Consider the following 17,318-nt stretch of genomic DNA (forward strand, 5'->3'; position numbering starts at 1 on the left):
AACTGGAGTTGTTTCTGAGTCAATTTCATTATATTGATGTAATTTTGTGGGAAGCAACTAGTTTGTTTTTTTTTTTTTAGATTCCAGTTTGAATCAAGTTTTTCAGATTGTCATCTTGATTTCTTTGTAGCTTTGCCAGACACCCTGGTTTGAGCAAAACAGCCCTAATTTCAGGCTGTTTCTCATCTATCTGCTAGGGTGTGTAACTCAGACCAGTAAGTGCTCTGGCATGCTCAGCCTGAAATAGTTGTAGCACAACTCAGTGTGTCATGGTACACACACTCAGCCTTCTGGAGGCAAAAATGATAAATCCCTGCTGTGACTTGGTAGGAGATGGGTTTCTCCCACACACAGGGAAGGAGCTGTTGGTACCCAGGGTCAGACCCCAGTGAGTCTGGCAAGTCTGCTTGTCATGCTGCAATGAGAAAGCACTGAACACACAGAACTGTTCAGCTTTGGGCTTGACTTTCCATATTTCTATATGGAAATATAGTCTCTTGAGCAGTTGTACACTCCATCTTTGGGAAATGACCTTTCCTGTTAGAAAAAACAATATTTCCAATGCATCAATATTTTGTCTATAAACACAACCTTCCTTTTTTCTGTGTAATGTACAGTATATCCCACGAGTTATGTTTCCACATTAAAGAGGCTCATACCCTCATTAGAATCCTCACACTGGTGAGAAATCCAAGATGTCTTTGATGTGAGCAGGAAGTTGTTATGAGCACAGCTGAATTCTTGGTTTTCTATTGCCCCAAAGAGCCCTGAAGCATTGCAAAAGTGACTTCACAGCTGTGCATATCCTGACCTTCACCGGGTAAGAAGAATTTTGGAATTACTTATTTGCTTGGTAATAGCTCTGGGAATCTCCTATTGTTTATTTATTCCCCAAGACTTTAACATAACTGTGTGCTCAGATTTGGTCAGTAGGTGTGAAAATTCTTCAGAGGGCATTTCACTGGCTCAGGGAGAACATGCAGAACAGAGGCTGCCTTTGAGTGCCCCAAGCCAAGTGCCAGGACTGACAGCTTGGCAATTCCAGCACTGCTCTCCTGCTGCAGCCTGACAAGACAAGGGATGAAACTCTGCCTGGTGCACAGCCTCACACAGGAAAAAAATACTTGTGCCTTTGTGAGGAATAAGAGGAGGACTGTTTCCCAGTTAATATAACCTTTGTTGGCTAAATGCCATATTGTAGCAGCAGGCAGTGTGCTGCTGCATGTTTGTGGCTTGTTTTTGTAAGATTTTCAAGGAAAGAGTATTCCTCTAAAGCAGAGCCCACTCACCAAATCCAAAATACACTCAAAGGCATTATACTGGGTTTGATTAGGCACATTATCTTGCCTTGATACTGTACAGTGCATTGTCTGAAGCACCCAACATAGCATTGTTTTATTGTATTTTCCTCTGGTGCTGCCATAAACACAAAACAGTCTCTTCACTACAGAGCTAATTCAGACCTTTCAAACTTCAGCCTAAAAGTTTTACCTGAATGCAGATTAATAAAAATAACTGTGCAGGTTTCCTCACTTTATAGAAAAATGTGAAATCCCAGCCCCTCTAAAAATAAAGTACAGCCTTGGATGTCACTACAATCAATTTATAAATTTATAAATTTAATCAAAGAATATTTCAAGAATGTATATTTATTTAAATAATAGAAATTACTGTACTATTAAGGGTAGGAAAATAAAAATTAAATTAAATAAAATGTTTTCTAGTTTTTCTTAAGCCTAGAAATTCAGAACTGTTTTGTCCACAGAGAATCAAAAAGAATGCAAATCATAGCTGTGGCTACTCATATTATTGAAAATATCTTAATGTAATGACCTTTAGAAAAAAACCTGCACATTCAGTGAAACTGTAATTTGTTTTATTACACTGAATATTTTTAGTCAATAAAAACTGAATTATACTATTGATAATACATCATGGCATATTAATTATTTAGTTCCCATAAATAGCTTATTTAAATGACAAGGTGTGGAGAAAATATCAAAGAATATCTCAGAACAGGTAGGGAGAAGAGATGAAAGAAGCTGGAAGGCCTGGGTGGTGAAAAAACAACAGTCAAACAATGAAAGTATCAGATTTGGATGAAAATGAAACCAACTCTCTGACTAGAACTTCAGTAATACTGCATAGAGCTTTCAATACAAATGAATTCCATTTTTATCACTTTGGGATGGATAGTGAAATTTATAGGCAACTTGAAAAAGTCTTGTTAAAATGCAAAATAGAATTCATATATATGTTATAGTTTTGCTGTAGAGATAATGTTGGATAGCATAAACTGAAAGAGACAGAGAGAAATATAAAAGGAATAATCAATATCTTTGCATAAACATTTTCTTGATTTTTTTTCCCATTTACTCCAACATTCCATTTGGAGCTCTTCATTTGCCATTTTCTAACCCTTTCCTCTCCATTTTAAATAAACAGAGCTGGACAGTCAGAAATAATAAACAGAATCAAAGTCAATTAACAATCTATTGCAGTCCACTGTAAAATATGTCATTAAATGATTTAACACCTTACAATTGCCACTTGAATTTTAAAGACAGAAGATTCATTTAATTTATGCTGTTATTTTTTAATTTAGCTGCTTTTTTTTTTTTTTTTTTTAGGAAAAACCTACATAGGCAATAGGTATTTTGCCATAATAATTTGCAGCAACCCTTTCTGCCCTCCAGCTCAACACAATGTAGGAATGGCAAAGGGCAAAGCAGTGACATCAAACCACAGGACTTACTATAATTAACTTCCACCTTTGGGAATCACTGTATTCTGCTATATTACCATCTAACACCTCAAATATAAAATATCCATCTTGCAAGCAGGATTGTCATTTTTGACATCCATTTTCATGTATCTTCCATGCAAAGTGAAAATAAATACAAAGTCCAATATATTATAAAAAAGGCTTAAAATGCAGATCTCTCACTGCTCAAAAGACTTTCAATGCATTTGGTTTTTTGTTAATTGAAATAGTAATACTTAGCTGTGAGGTTTTTCAGTTTTACAGCAGAACTGCAAAAGCTCTTACTGAGAGGGCAAAAACATAGAGTTCAGAAAAAATAAGATCAGAAGCTATTAGGTAATGCCAAAAGAAACAGCAGCCTGAAAACTGTTTTTTGCTATTTCCAGGTGCATAGATGATGCCACTGAAAAAGGGAAGAGGAATAAGTACAAATATTTAGGTGCTTTCCTTGAGAAAGGAGAAACTTAAAAGCACGAAACTGCAGTATGGAAGTACTTCAGACCAACAACTAAATAAAATGTGTTGAAGATTTAAGGATTAAAGAAAGCATCATCTCTCTGAAAATGAAATCTGCTCTAATTAGAGGTATGCAACACTACCATAACCATTGCTAGAAAAATGCCAGAATAATTCAAATGGGGAAAGGAATCTATTAAATATTTTCAGGTCTTAAAAATCAAAGTGTTTCTAATTGTAAATATGTCAAGACCCATCAGAAGTTATAGTTTGCAATACTGGTAGTCAGTTTCCAAGTAAATACATCTCAAAACACCTTTTATGACTAAAGACAGAAGATAAAGAGGAAAAAAATAATCCATAAAAGGGAGTGGGGAAAAAAAAAGAAAAAAAGCTCTATGTCTCCTTTATTGGTGAAAAATCGAGAAAATCAGGTGTGACCATTGCAATAGAGATACATTACTAAAATCTGAATACTCCAATCAGATCCTGAATTAATGAAAATGCAACTTTACACCTGTATACATGCTGCTGCTGGGTCTGAATTACTATGTAATTTGAAAGTCCTGCCATATGGCCACAAATAGGTTTTCAGGTGAAAATCCGAAATTTCTGCATTTCTCAAGTCTTGCTGCTAAAGAAAAAATGTCCCTAAACATGCTGTCATTGCAGTTCTGCGAGCAGGAAGACTGGATTTATAAATTCTGGTTGATTCCCCTGGGAAATCTTGAAGTTTAATACTGACAGAAATCACACTGCAGCCTTACATTACCAGGGGCTCTTGCCCCTATCCAGACAGAACCAATAAAGTAAAAGAATAGCATCATTTCCTCAGGAAAACACATTATTATAAAACAAGTGATAAGGCAAGAAACTAGAAATATTATCTAAGAGGAAAATGAAAAGTAATTTATGTCTTGTAGTGTGATATTCTCTCTCTTGCAAAGATTGAAACATTACCAGTCATGTTCTACCAGAAAAGTAGAAAATTCTCATACGAAATAGTAACAGTTTTTGAAACCTGTCCTTATTGAAATAGTAGTGTGATAAACAATGGGACAAATCAGAGCAATAAAAATTATAATTTTATTAAGGATTGAAGTTGATAATGTTGTTTGCACTCTAAAACTAAATTGGTCACATTTTTCTAAGAAGTATGTATACTTAAATCATGGATATTTCAACTATACTTCTACTGTGTAACATAAGCAGTCACTTTTTGGTTTTAAGGTGTGATAAAACATCATACTTAATTCAGGCAGGTTACACCTAAAAATTTGGTGTGACTTTAACAAAACATTTAATTTTGTATTAGTGATTTCTCAAAATGAAATCATTCCACCTTGAGACATTGCTGTTTCAAAAGGCATCTTTCAAGAACTGCCCTTGCTGGGTATGAACAGACCATTAGGATAAAACAGCCAAATAAGCTAACAAAGTTTGACAATTAATGCAATTACAATTTCTTGTACAGTGTCTGCTGTCATATTAATTCAAACTAATAAATATTAAGAACACACCAAGGAAGTTGTAAAATTTTCATCTACTGGACTATGTTAACTAAAACAATAATGTGAACCACTTTTGGAGATTTCTTTAAGAGTTTTCCTTGATTTTCCTTATCCATAAATGCTACCTTTCCTTCTTTCCATTTCCCCTCCCTTCTTTCCATTTCCCCTCTAGTTGACTAAAATGAAGGGTGTTTAGGTGCAATGGTTGCAAAAGCATGTGAAAGATGCATGACAAGGAGATAATGCAGTCAAGTGTGTTCTGAAAAGCTCTCACAACAGGACACCTGTGTAAGCTGTACATTTGTGGGGATCATCAGCTACTTCAGAGCTGTGCTGAAAGCCTCTATTCAACCACACCTTCTTGTACCATTCATGAGATTTCAGGTACCAGAAAAAAAACCAACATTTTCTTCAAGAACTTGATGTTATACAAGCATTTGCCAGCTGTACTTATTCTTACCTGTAGCAGAGCTGCAAACAAATACACAGCTATAAAGATGGGGGTTAAGGATGTATGTCCACTTTTCATTAAGTGGATAGTGTACAAGAAAATCAGGTGTCCAGGAATCACCAAGAGAAGCAGAACTTGAGCTGACTTGTTATTTACTCCTACAATTAAAAAAAAAATAAAGAGAAATTAAAACCTTGGTTGAGCTCTTAAATTACTATATTAGATTTTTATTCATTTCAATATAAAACACTGCCATTTTTTTAATTCCACAGCATTGGCTACTGTGGAGAAGCAGGCATTATTTTCCACTTATTTTCCACTAGAAGACTCCTTGAAGAATTTCACTGTCTTCCAGAAAAGGGAAGCAGAGCCTTTCTGGAAAAGGGTGCAAACTGCCTTCATTCTGTGCTCATGTAATACCATCTACATTTTTTGACCTCCTAAAGTCTTACTAGTAAGGAGGATCTTTTGGACTTCATATTCAAACATCTTCAAAAATATCTTATATTTCTAAAAAGTAATCCCACATTTACCACTTTCACATCTGTTTCAATTCATTTAATAAATATGGAAGCATAATACATGGTGGTGACACATCACATTTTACCACAGTTACATCATTAGGAAAGTGGGAAATACAGTGGAGGAAAAAGCTGTGAAGAAGCAATCTAGAGAGAAAATGGCAAACTGGAAATGGAAAGCAGGGATTTGGCTCAGTAATAATGTCTGATACAATGTTTAGCCCTAACAGGAAATTGGTTTGAACTGCTGAAGGCAGACAAAAGTTAGGAGCAGGTAGAGAAACTAAGAAATGTTGAGGGCTGAAACCTTTCTGAGTGTCCTGCCTTGCCAGGGCTACACCATTCTCTGTGCTCCTCTCTACTCATTCAGGGAGTATCTCTACTCAGGGAGGTATTCTCTACTCAGGGAGTTTCTTCTGATTCTCACAGACAAACAGCTGCAGGCAAAGGAAACTGCCAAGCCTCACCAGCTCTGAATTGCACACAGCAAGTTGAGTTCATTTCTCACAGGTGGTACAGTCTGGCATACAGGGCTGAAGAGATGTGAGGCAGGATTTTTAAGTAAGACATACCTGTACCATAGTATGTTCTGCATGGGTAATAGCAACCCTTGGCCTCTTCTGGCAGCTCTCCAGGAATGCTATGTAAATGGAGGTAGGTAGAAATTCTGCTAGCTTGAATAGCTACTAGATTGCCACCAATACCTGAAATGCAAAAGGGAACCAATGAAAAATATTCAGCTATTTTTTTTCCTCTAGTAGGCAATATTTTTTGCACAGATACCAACTTCCTCTATGTTTATCACAGTACCTTAGGTACAAAAGTCAAAATGAGAAATATCTTTAAAATGTGTTGGAGACAGGCTGCAAATCATTAAAACAAGTAAAAAAATGTGAGCTACAGTTTGATGTATCACTGGGTATTTGGAGATCAGTTTTGAATCATGATAAGTGCAAAAAATTAAAAACCTTCCAAAAGGGTAAATGTTATGCTTTCTCATAGGTGAAACTCCCTTTTATTGCTGTCCCTTCTTTGGAAATTTCTCTTGGATCACCAGAAATATGACATAGTCGTGCCACTGCTGAATTACCTCCCTAGGTCAGTACTCCTGGCCAGGGCAAGTAATGAAAGCAGAAATGCTCACTACCACAAAATAAAATAAGAATAAAAAAATAAAAAAATAAAAGCAGATTTCACACACAGTACCACTGGGCTGAAAAAGGCTTCAAGAGTTAATATATTCAATATAGTCATTCCCCTCTGACACAAAGAATGAATAACTCCAGTCTTCTGCCACTCATAATTCAGGCTGAAAGAACAAGATGAGTGTCGGAATAGCTGATTGTTAAAAGAATGGTAGTGATAGAGATTCTACTTTCTTTCTGAAAAGGGGCAATGTGTACAAGTTGTGCTGGCAGAGCATTCATCTCAATATAAAAAAGAAATTTCTTATAGTGAGAAAAATCATTCACTGGAACAACCACCCCAGGGATGTGGTGGAGTCCACTTTACTGGAGGTTTTCGAGACATGACCGGATCAGGTGCTAGAAAATCTCATCCACGCTCCCTTTCTCATCACAAGGTTGAGCCAGATGACATTTCAAGATTTCTTCCACTCTGGGCTGTTTAATGCTCTATGAATTTTTACTTCAATGAGCAGAAAACTAAAACAACTTATATCTATATGGCAGAATGCAGTAACATGAAACCCTCCTATTATTATACTGTCTAATTGCATATCAAGCACATGCTTTTTCTTTCCCCAATTCATATGCTTTACATAGCAATAGACTGGTCTGAAAAGAAGCCAAAATGAGGCAGATCTGGTCCCCACTTCAGGAGAAAGGCTTTGTTTATTGTAGTTGAATTAATTTGTTTATCTGATGCTGATGCTCTGGCTGCAGAACAAGTTTTTGTGGTGACCAGAAGACACTGTTTGCCAAATTCTTTTGGTGACTATGGAGTGGTTGGCACAGAGATCTGATTGAGATCTGAAAGGAGATGTCCTGCCTCACTGCTGCTTAAAGACAGCAAATGGCTGAAGCTAAAAAGGAAGTAGGGTTTTTAAGCAAAAACTTCAGATACAAATCAGGAAATGTTCCCAGTCAGGAGATACAGGGATAAAAAGTGAACTGCCAAAAAATTGAGCGAGAGTTTGCAAAGAAAATTAAAATAGCAGTAGCTCTTTTTTCAGATGAACTCCAGAAAAAGTAGCAAAGTAAGGGATTTATCTAAGCTGCAAAAGGTTTTAAAAGATTAAAACCAATCTATTAAAACCAATCTAAATAGGACTCAAAGTCTATCCTTTGATTGAGAACAATAAATTAAAGATTTCTGACTAAGGAGAATAAGGTACAGAAAGAGGCAGAAGTAAAATTAAGGATCAATGCACTACATTTGGATGGGGATCTGATAATTTTTGTGACTGAATTATCAAAAGTTGTTTTGTAAAACCACTTCTTAATAGAGCTACAAAACTGGGGATAGTGCCATATGACTGGAAAATATGAAAGACTTTCTGCTAAAAAAGAGGACATAAAGGCAATCTGGGTAATTATAATCAGGCTAAGACTGCAATAACTGATTTATTCACAAGACAAAAAATGAGTAAAATATTCTGCACTATCTGCTTCTCTTATAGCACTATAAAAAGAAATAAGGGACAGAAGTACACAGGGCTGTTTGAATTTTGTAGCAATGCAACTAAAAACCACCTTGGCACTAGTCTCTAGATTTTAAGTATTTCCTGGGATGTATGTAATTTCCTTTTGTGACTGGTAATTATTTGCTTCAACAAATTCACACTCAGAAATATGATAGATGATCTGAACTTTTTTCCCTAGTTAATAATAGGAGAAACTGAATGAGATAAAAGAATTAAGAAAATTAGAAATAAATTCATCTGGAATGGTGATTAGAAAATCTGTGTGGATAACAGACTTTGACAAGTCTATAAAAGAAGTTATAAATTGGTTGTCAATTATTTGATGGAGAGACATTAATGACAAATTTTTTCACTTTTATAACCACCATTTAGAGAAAGTGCTCCCCAAGCCCTACTGCTCATGTAGATAGCAAGAAATTACTGACAAGTATCAAAAGTGATTCTAAAACAAACTGGTCAACCATGGAATACTGGTATTTAATGGAATTTATGGAATCCATTAAATACATTGAATACTGTAATACTGGAGGTGATAGCTGCTCTGCAAAGGAAGCTGACAAGCTAACCAAAACAGCCAGTGTGGAGTGTGATTTCAAGAGGTGTAACTACTTACAGCTGAGCTGAACAATCTATTTTAGCTAAATAGAAATGAAATATTTGCATTTTCAGCAAAATTATTTTAAATTTTATTTGACTAAGCCTCAATAACCTAATATTAGTGGTATAACTTGAACTTACAGAAGATATCCAGGCATAGTAAAGTGTAAATTCTTCTAGAATCCATACATCCTGCTCAGACTCAGCCAGCCAACAATGTATGGTGGTGACAGCAGCAGTGACACTGTATTTTACTTTGTCCATTCACCTATCAATTATTCTAATTATTTTTTTAAACTTCTGGGCCAATTTCAACCATGTCTGACACAAGGATGGACATGTTAACTACTTCCAGGCATGGTTAAAAAATATCCCAAAAAGAAAACAGTAATTATAAAAATAAAGGAAAAGATCCAAACCCATGTCCTCAGTGAGACAAAGACAGTAACATGAGTTATAAGTTCATGGCAGAGGCACAAGCAGCCCAGCTGGCCAGTCAGCACTCGGCTTGGAGCGAGCACGATGCCTCTGGCTCAGCCAACAGCTCAGTGAGACAGAAGAGGAATGGCAGTGTTGAGAAGAGCAGAAGGGAAATGGAGAGAATGTTGTGAGCAGCAGGTCTAGCAGGAACACGAGGCAACAGGGAACACTGCAGGTTGAAAAGTGTGTCTAAAAAGCTCAGGATACAAATGAGAACAGAATCAGGTTCCACTACTCTGCTGGTCACAGAGTGACTCGTAAAAGGCTGAATGAATCACTTTGATGTGTACAGAGATACTCAGTTTGTTTGGTAACAGCAGCTACTGTGCATGTGCAGTTACCATCCCAGCTATTCCAGATTAATCAGATCCCTGCAGAAAGAGAAAACTGATAAAACTGCGTAGGTTGGCAAGATGTCTATATGCAAAACTGTTAATTTCTCAGCATCTTCTAAATGTATATAATGGTCACATGCCCAATAGCTGCTCATATTATTAAAAGCTCTATAGATGTATATGAGGACTGTTTGCATGAACACTTGATTAATCCAGAAATTTTTCTCCTGGCAAACACTATTGCAGGCATCATAGAAAATACTAAATTTGCAAAGACTTCTTTAGTTTCCTTTCATTTTTGCAAGAACTACAACACAGGGGAAAACTATTCATCTCAAAAGTAAAATCCAGAATTATTAATTTCATTCCTCTCAGAAAAGCAAATGTGTTTAACTTCAACACAAGAGTGCTGCTTTGTCAATAAGCAAAAGAGATGTTGTCTGCTAAAGTGCAAAAGTTGTCACACTGACTTACAACTTTGAAAGAAAATTAAAAACCTCATCATTTCATTAAGGCAGGTTAGGGCTAAGCAAGAACATTTCTTGTAAAAAATGTTATCACAAGTCTTTTGTCTAACAAGCACAGGAAACCATATTGAAAGTAGAGCCAAAACCATGCCATGTACTTGCAAACAGGGCAGGCTTCGATTAATCATCATCCGGTAAAATGAAATTTTTCTAATAATAGAACTAACCATACTATTCAGAAAACCACATTAAAGCACTTTACATCAATGAGTCTTAATACTTCAAAGCAAATCTGTGCCTCATAACTCAGTGCAGGTAAAAAAGCCAAGAAGTTAAGGGAAGCAGGATCTTGCTGACACAGATCAGTCTGAGATCATCCACAGCTCTGGGCTGGTTTGTTCCTCGGATCTTACACTGCACTTTGATAAATACAGTAAGGTTTTTCAGGGAATACTGGGAGGAGTAGTTGATAAACCAGAGGGTTGGGCTGCCATTCAGAGGGAACTGGATAGGCTGGAGAGCTGAGTTAAGAGAAATATCCTGAAATTCAACAAAAAGAAGTGCAAAGTCCTCCATCTGAGTAGGAATAACCCCATGCACCATGTTATTACTTGCCAGTAAAAATCGTGGTTTAAGTACTTTCTTAGTACAAGGGGAGAACTGTACAATCTTTTCAGAGCAGTATTCAACTACCTCATGTATGAAGTCCCTTCCTATAGGTCCCCATCTCATTCTTTCTTTAAATACATATAATTGAATTGTTCCTGTAGAAAACTACCTCCAATGAGTGTACTGAGAGCACCAGATAAAGTGAACTTACTCTTATTTAATGACCACTGCTATGACTGTTCATGAAAATGTAAACATTTGCATGATGAGGGACACAAAAAATTGTGTAAGAACAGCCAAAGAAAATTCGAGATTAAAGGTTTCTAGCAACACAGTTCTATGGAGAGGGATTAATCAGTCACAGAATACTGTGTTGCTCCTAAGCACCTATAATACAACTTCTGCAATGGGCCTAAAATCAGTTAATATCAACATAAGGGGAGAATTAGGCCAACATAATTCCCAAGTTGATTTTTCGTGTAATTCTCACTCTTGCACGCTCCTGAGCACAATCCATAGTTCAAAATAGTCAGTTTTGCCAAACAGGCTTTTTTTGAAGTTCAACATCTGCATCATAAAAATGAAATTTAAAGGAAGAAAAAAAAAAATCTCAGTTAAAATGGTGACCAAAAATTTTAAACTTTGGAATAATCATGTTATCTTTCAGAAAATGCAAGATGAATTTTTGCCCTGACCTCTCTACCATTAACTTTAAAAAATCCTGTTTTATACAAGTGAAATACTTGGATTAGAAACCTAACTAGCTACCTATTTATATGGGTTTTTTTTTTCATTCATCTTCCATTTTATTTGTAGCATTTCTTTTAATGCTTACAAATGTTTGGGGGAAAACAGATGGAAAATATTAGCTTTCCCTAGATGGATGTTTTTTAAGAGAAAGCTTTATTATATATGCAACTATTACATTCCATGTTTGATTTGACTCATAAATAATTTCTTTCCTATGACTAATATAAAATTGTTCCTTGACTGCCAAAAAATGAAAATGTTCAGGATATAATTGTGTTGTGAAAATAGCACAATGATTACTGAAATATTCTAAAAAATTTACAAGTAAGACTTAAAAGAAAGATCACACACTATAAAAGTATATATGCAGATTTACATGTACAAGTTAGCAAATAAAAGGTAGTAAATCTATCAAAAGTAAATAACAAAAATCAAAACTCTCCTCCTTATCCATGCCGAAATAAAGAACGAATTATAAAGTTCTCATACAGGAGAGATGCCTTCTGAGACTAACACATTCTTTCCAATTCAGGATGCAGAAAAATTAATTTGCTACCCAGCCAAATTGCTCTACCACCATCCAGGTACACTAATGTTTTCCATGTGATTTACAGAGGCAACTTTCAGATGGCCAACTCTTTGAGACAATCGTTATATTCTAATCAAAGCACCACCCAGTTATGAGAAAAATCAAAGTACAACTATGCTAAGAAATTAAAATATATAACTATTAAAATATGTATTTTATTTTTTTGAGTAGGAATGGTTTATTGGTATTTTTTTCCATATTCTCCATAACAATTTACAGTAAAAGCTCTGTGAAAAACCTGAAATTCTGTCATTCAATTTACCCTACTAACAAATAAAAAAGGGGATGTTTTGGGGAATGTGTTGCATAAGCCTAATTTTCATCTCCCAGACAACTGGCATTCATTAAGTTTTGTATTAAATTTTCTCATATGTGTTTCTCATATTCCTTGATACCTATGTATTCCCTCCAGATAACAAATACTTTCAAAGTATGGACAGACAAAGATTAGAACAAGTTTGTATCACCTTTAAAGAGTACTGCTTCAAACCACCTGCAAAGGAAAGTCTTTTGATATGAAGTATTTCCAAATTTCAGGTGTTTTCAGAATTAATTTGCAGAACTTTTATGCACTTCAAGGTGCATAAAAATGGGATAAAGTCTACTGACATGTTGGTTATTACCCAGTAACTGCTGAAATGCAAATACTTAGAAGATATTTCACAATGTTTTGTATAAGCATGGAATAAAAATGGAGAGGAAAGTGGCTCTATCTGGTAACTGCACCTTAGCTCATTTCTGTTGCATATTCAGAAGCATGTAATTGTCTAAGATACTATCTTTTTTTCTGCACAAAAGGAACTTGGTTACTTGCAAATTGCAAATCCCGAGCCAGATTCAACATGCTGTGATGCTGTAAGAGGATTTGCAAATTTTAACCATCTCATTCATGAGAAAACACAACTCATAATCAACTTGAGTATCTAGACTGAAGCACAGCCACACATGGGCTCAGTTATTTTATTCAGAATTTCAGTACATCAAAGAGACATCTAAATCTCAAGTAGTCTGCAAGTTGCCTGAAACAACAAAATAATTTATTTATTTTCAAAAAGCAGAGATGCAATTTAACCCAACCCACCATAGAATTAAAAATAACTATTCAAGAAATGTGTTTAACAGTGGGAAAATGGAAAAAAACTGTTGTGAAATATGTCTGGCCACCAGCTGTAAAGCTGACTATAAATGCCTTTCTGCTTAAAAACTATTTTAATGTTTTGGGCAAATATTTTCAGTTATTGTTAGTAGAGGTGGGAACCTTTGAGGTTGCCCAAATTCCAAACCAGTATTTCTTAAACTAAAATAGTTATGGCTCCACAGTGTAAGACATTATTAAAGTCACTTGTCTCAAATCTAAGAATAAACAAACTACCTAAACAGGAGTTGGATGAAACCTACTTAATGGTGCACAGGAAGACTACCTGACCATTTTGCAGTCAATACTGTTCAGGTGGTCAAGATACAGCAAATGGCCCTGAAAAAACAGTGACAGCTTGAAATTCTGGACAAATTTACACACTCCTTAAATTCTGACAGGCCACATTCCCAGAGGAAAAGAATATTTCTTTCAGGTTTCCCTGTTGTTGTTTTCTTCCAGGTTTTCTGTGCCATAGGAGCAACAAATTTTCAGGTAAAAGAAAATAAAATGGGAAAACCCTTATTTTCTTTTTGCTACTTAGGCTTACAACAAGAATTCCAAGGCCAAGAAAGGTAGAGGAAACTTTCTGCAACCATAACATTTAAAAAGCCATCTGTTAAGTGACCTAAGACACTTTCATGTCAGTAAATGAGTGTCAACAAATGTGCTTTTTTTAACTGAAGAACTTCCTTACCCCCAGCTTACTACACTGTACTGACCAGCAATATCAAAAGGTGTCAGTAGAATTATGAAACCCAGGAGAGGCTAATCTAACAGCAACCCAAAAAATTACCCACCTACAGTTTCCTTTTCCAGGAAGTGTACCATAAAACCCTGCATCCTCTCCACAGAACATATTTTCTCTGTATTTTCCAATAGAAATGACTCTACCTTTAGAATTCTGAGTCAAGCATTCCTCTTGCTATCCTAGCCTCTTGGAAAGACTCTTTCTCTCCTTTCCTGCTCCAGTAGCCTCAGCCTTCCCTCTCTTACACTTGCCTAAAGGTCAGAGATCTTTTGATCTGTCAGCTAAACCTCCAGGGCTCTATAGTTTTTGGCTAGTTATTTTCCCATAAAGATAGTTCAAAAGAATGTATGAGCATTGCCTTAATTCTGGTTTGGGTACACCTGCCTAAAAAGAAAAAAAATAATCCTCTTCACTCAGGAAGCAAATCCAGGGAGTTAACCAAGAAAGGACTACTATAAGAAAAGTTACAGGTGTAAAGCAGAAAAAAGCTGAAGATCAACACCTCTGCCTTGCCTTTTAGGCATCTGGAAATCAACATGGAAACACACAAAAGTTAGATGCAAGTATTTCCAATTTTGAATGAAGAGAAAGATAAGGACCAGGCAAGGAAACATATATAGTGTAAAAATTAATTTACAGTTAGCAAGGAACTCAAGTTGCAACATAGAAATGTTGCACATTAAAAGCAAGAAGAAAAGAAATAGAGGGCCTTAATGAGAAAAAACAGCAAGCAACATCCTCTGCTGAAGATGGAAATACTCAGTTCCTTTTGTCTGCTGCCTTCATAAAAATGGTGATACCTGACAAGTAGGTAAGTAGTAGAGCCTGGGGGTGAAGTTAAATTTACTGCATCTGGAAAAGTAAATGAGCAACCCATGATGTATTAGTGATCATTTTTGCAAACTGATTATCTTGGGGGTTAGAGAATACCTGAGGGCTGCAGTGGAGAAAACAGAAAATGTATCTTTAAAGGTTGTCAAAAAGAATGCTACAGAGAATCTGTATATCAGTGAAATTTATATTCCTACATAAGAATTAGATCAAATTATTAAAAGGACAATTTATAAGCATCCAGAAGACATGTAAGCTGTAAAACAAGGGCTAACATGCTTCTGTCAAAGCCTCTAACTGAACAGCTTGTGTAATGTTTGCAGCAACAGATCTACTCTCTCTTAACCACAGTGAAGCTTATAAAATGTTTGGGTGATACCCAGTGTTACGTTTCCATTAACAATGTCTGGAAAATTAATTATATCAAAGCAATGTGGTTCAAAACTAAAACCCAGTGATCATATTAACATCTTATTGTCAAGGTGGAAAGTAAGTGGCCATAATTCATTTAAATAATAGCTTAGCAAACAGAATAGAACATATTCATATGAAATTTGAAAGGGCCAACTTAAGTTAAAACAGAATCATCTTGGTAACTAGAGAAATGGTTTTAATAACAATACATAAAAGTGAAAATTAATGTAAGAAATCAAAAGGAAAAATACAAAAAGGAGAAAGACCAGCTAGGCAGCAATACAGTGAGAACAGATCTGGTGATTATAGTTGTTGTAAACTAAACAGGTATCAACCCTGTGGTACTGTACTAGGAAAGAAAGGTACTTTCAAACTGCACCAGTCTAATAAGATATAAACTATTCTTCTAAAATTTGCCTTGCTCTTATCATTAGAAGATTGAATACTTAACTTAAGGACCAAATTTTCACAAATTTATTCTTGCACATCTGAAAAGTGCATTTTCATCAGAAAAAACCTACCTACTTACTTGCCTTAGTTCTTACATCTATATACATTACAGGTTGATAGTAAATTATTGTTTGAAAATTTGTCCTTGGATGTTTAGAAAAAAACCAACTTTGTAATAAAATTTTATCTACATTTTCCCAGTCACAACTGCTTCAATATAATACTTGAAAATTTATTAATGAATATATTCCTTCAATATTTACACTTTCAGTTTCTTAATGCATACTTTAGGTTTCTACTTCTCACATTCTCTATCATGTTTTACTGATTGTAGTGAAAACAGGAAGCATTTCCCAGGTGTTCAAATAAACAGCTGTTGACATCAAAATCAAAACTTAAAATTAATATTCCAGATATTAATTACCACAAGAGAAATTTACTGTAATAGAAACTTCTCATAACAAGGTATATGAATCCAGCACATCATAGTAGCAATTAATTCTGTCAGTCTTACCATTAATTACTGGGGTATAAACAACAATTCCAACCAGGTTAGGATCAGATACAGTTGTGTCCAGAATAAGGCCACCAATACTGAAAACAAAGGACAATGTTTAGCATAAGGCAAGCAAGACCATTAAACAGTTTTTTAAAAATTCTATAGCAATCTGACTTAGATCATCTTCAAGCCAAGACTTTCATCTTTTTTTCCCCTGGGCCATTACCCCATTCTGAGCTACAGACTAACATCACTATAGCTATTACCTTTTTAAAATTGATTTCTTGTTTAACAAAGACCACAGCCAATTCCTCTACTTTTAAGATTCATAACTTTCATTGGATTAAAAAATCTCTTAGATCAGTGCTAAAATTCTTAAGCCTAAACTCAAGAGGCTCCTTAGTTGTGACTCTTAAGTACAATCAAGTAAGATATACAGAGATACAGGATGACTACCAAGATGATTCCATGCAGCAAAACAAACAGACCTACCTGCTGATAATCATGGCAGTTATAACAGGCTCCCATCCTGAATGGAGGACAGTTCTGGTAGCTGGGTGTTTGGCAGCTATGACAATCCCCATCGGAGTCAGAGCCAAAAAAAAGGCACCAACCAAAGGAGATACATAGTAATATGTCTCTAAAATAATAAATAAAGGAAAAAAAAACAACAAAAAACTCTTTTACTCTCCAGATAGTCCTATATTTTTTTTTTTAATTTAGAATTCTAAAATAAATTATTATCTATGCCATACAATTGAGGAATTTTAATAGTTTTCATTACCATTACACCTCAAGTTACTACTGCACTAAACAATATGGTTAATATCTGCCATCTGTGATCATTGTCTCTCATCTTCTCAAGGACAGAACCATCAGTACAAAGAAGGAATCTTGAAGAGAAGTTTTGTATGATGCTTTATGATAAAAAATACAGTAAGGATGTAGAACAGAAAACATTATTTTGTAAGGGAAGAAAAAATTTTAAAAGAAACTGAATATAATGAAAATGCATTTTGTTTATATCCAAATTCTCAGCATAT

At 35.3% G+C, this 17,318-nt stretch overlaps 1 protein-coding gene across 1 annotated transcript in view; it reads right to left on the reverse strand.

Annotated features, from left to right (window-relative positions):
• Nucleotides 1–17,318, reverse strand: part of SLC41A2 (solute carrier family 41 member 2) — a 42,318-nt gene that overhangs the window by 5,974 nt on the left and 19,026 nt on the right. Inside the window, exons 7-10 of the mRNA XM_056482349.1 lie at nucleotides 16,768–16,915; nucleotides 16,291–16,370; nucleotides 6,276–6,407; nucleotides 5,192–5,340 (exon numbers count right to left, since the gene is read on the reverse strand). Of these exons, the coding sequence (XP_056338324.1) occupies nucleotides 5,192–5,340; nucleotides 6,276–6,407; nucleotides 16,291–16,370; nucleotides 16,768–16,915 (509 nt within the window). The remainder of the gene's footprint in view (nucleotides 1–5,191; nucleotides 5,341–6,275; nucleotides 6,408–16,290; nucleotides 16,371–16,767; nucleotides 16,916–17,318) is intronic.

Source organism: Oenanthe melanoleuca, chromosome 1A (genome assembly GCF_029582105.1).
Source record: "Oenanthe melanoleuca isolate GR-GAL-2019-014 chromosome 1A, OMel1.0, whole genome shotgun sequence".
Classification (NCBI taxonomy): Eukaryota; Metazoa; Chordata; class Aves; order Passeriformes; family Muscicapidae; genus Oenanthe; species Oenanthe melanoleuca.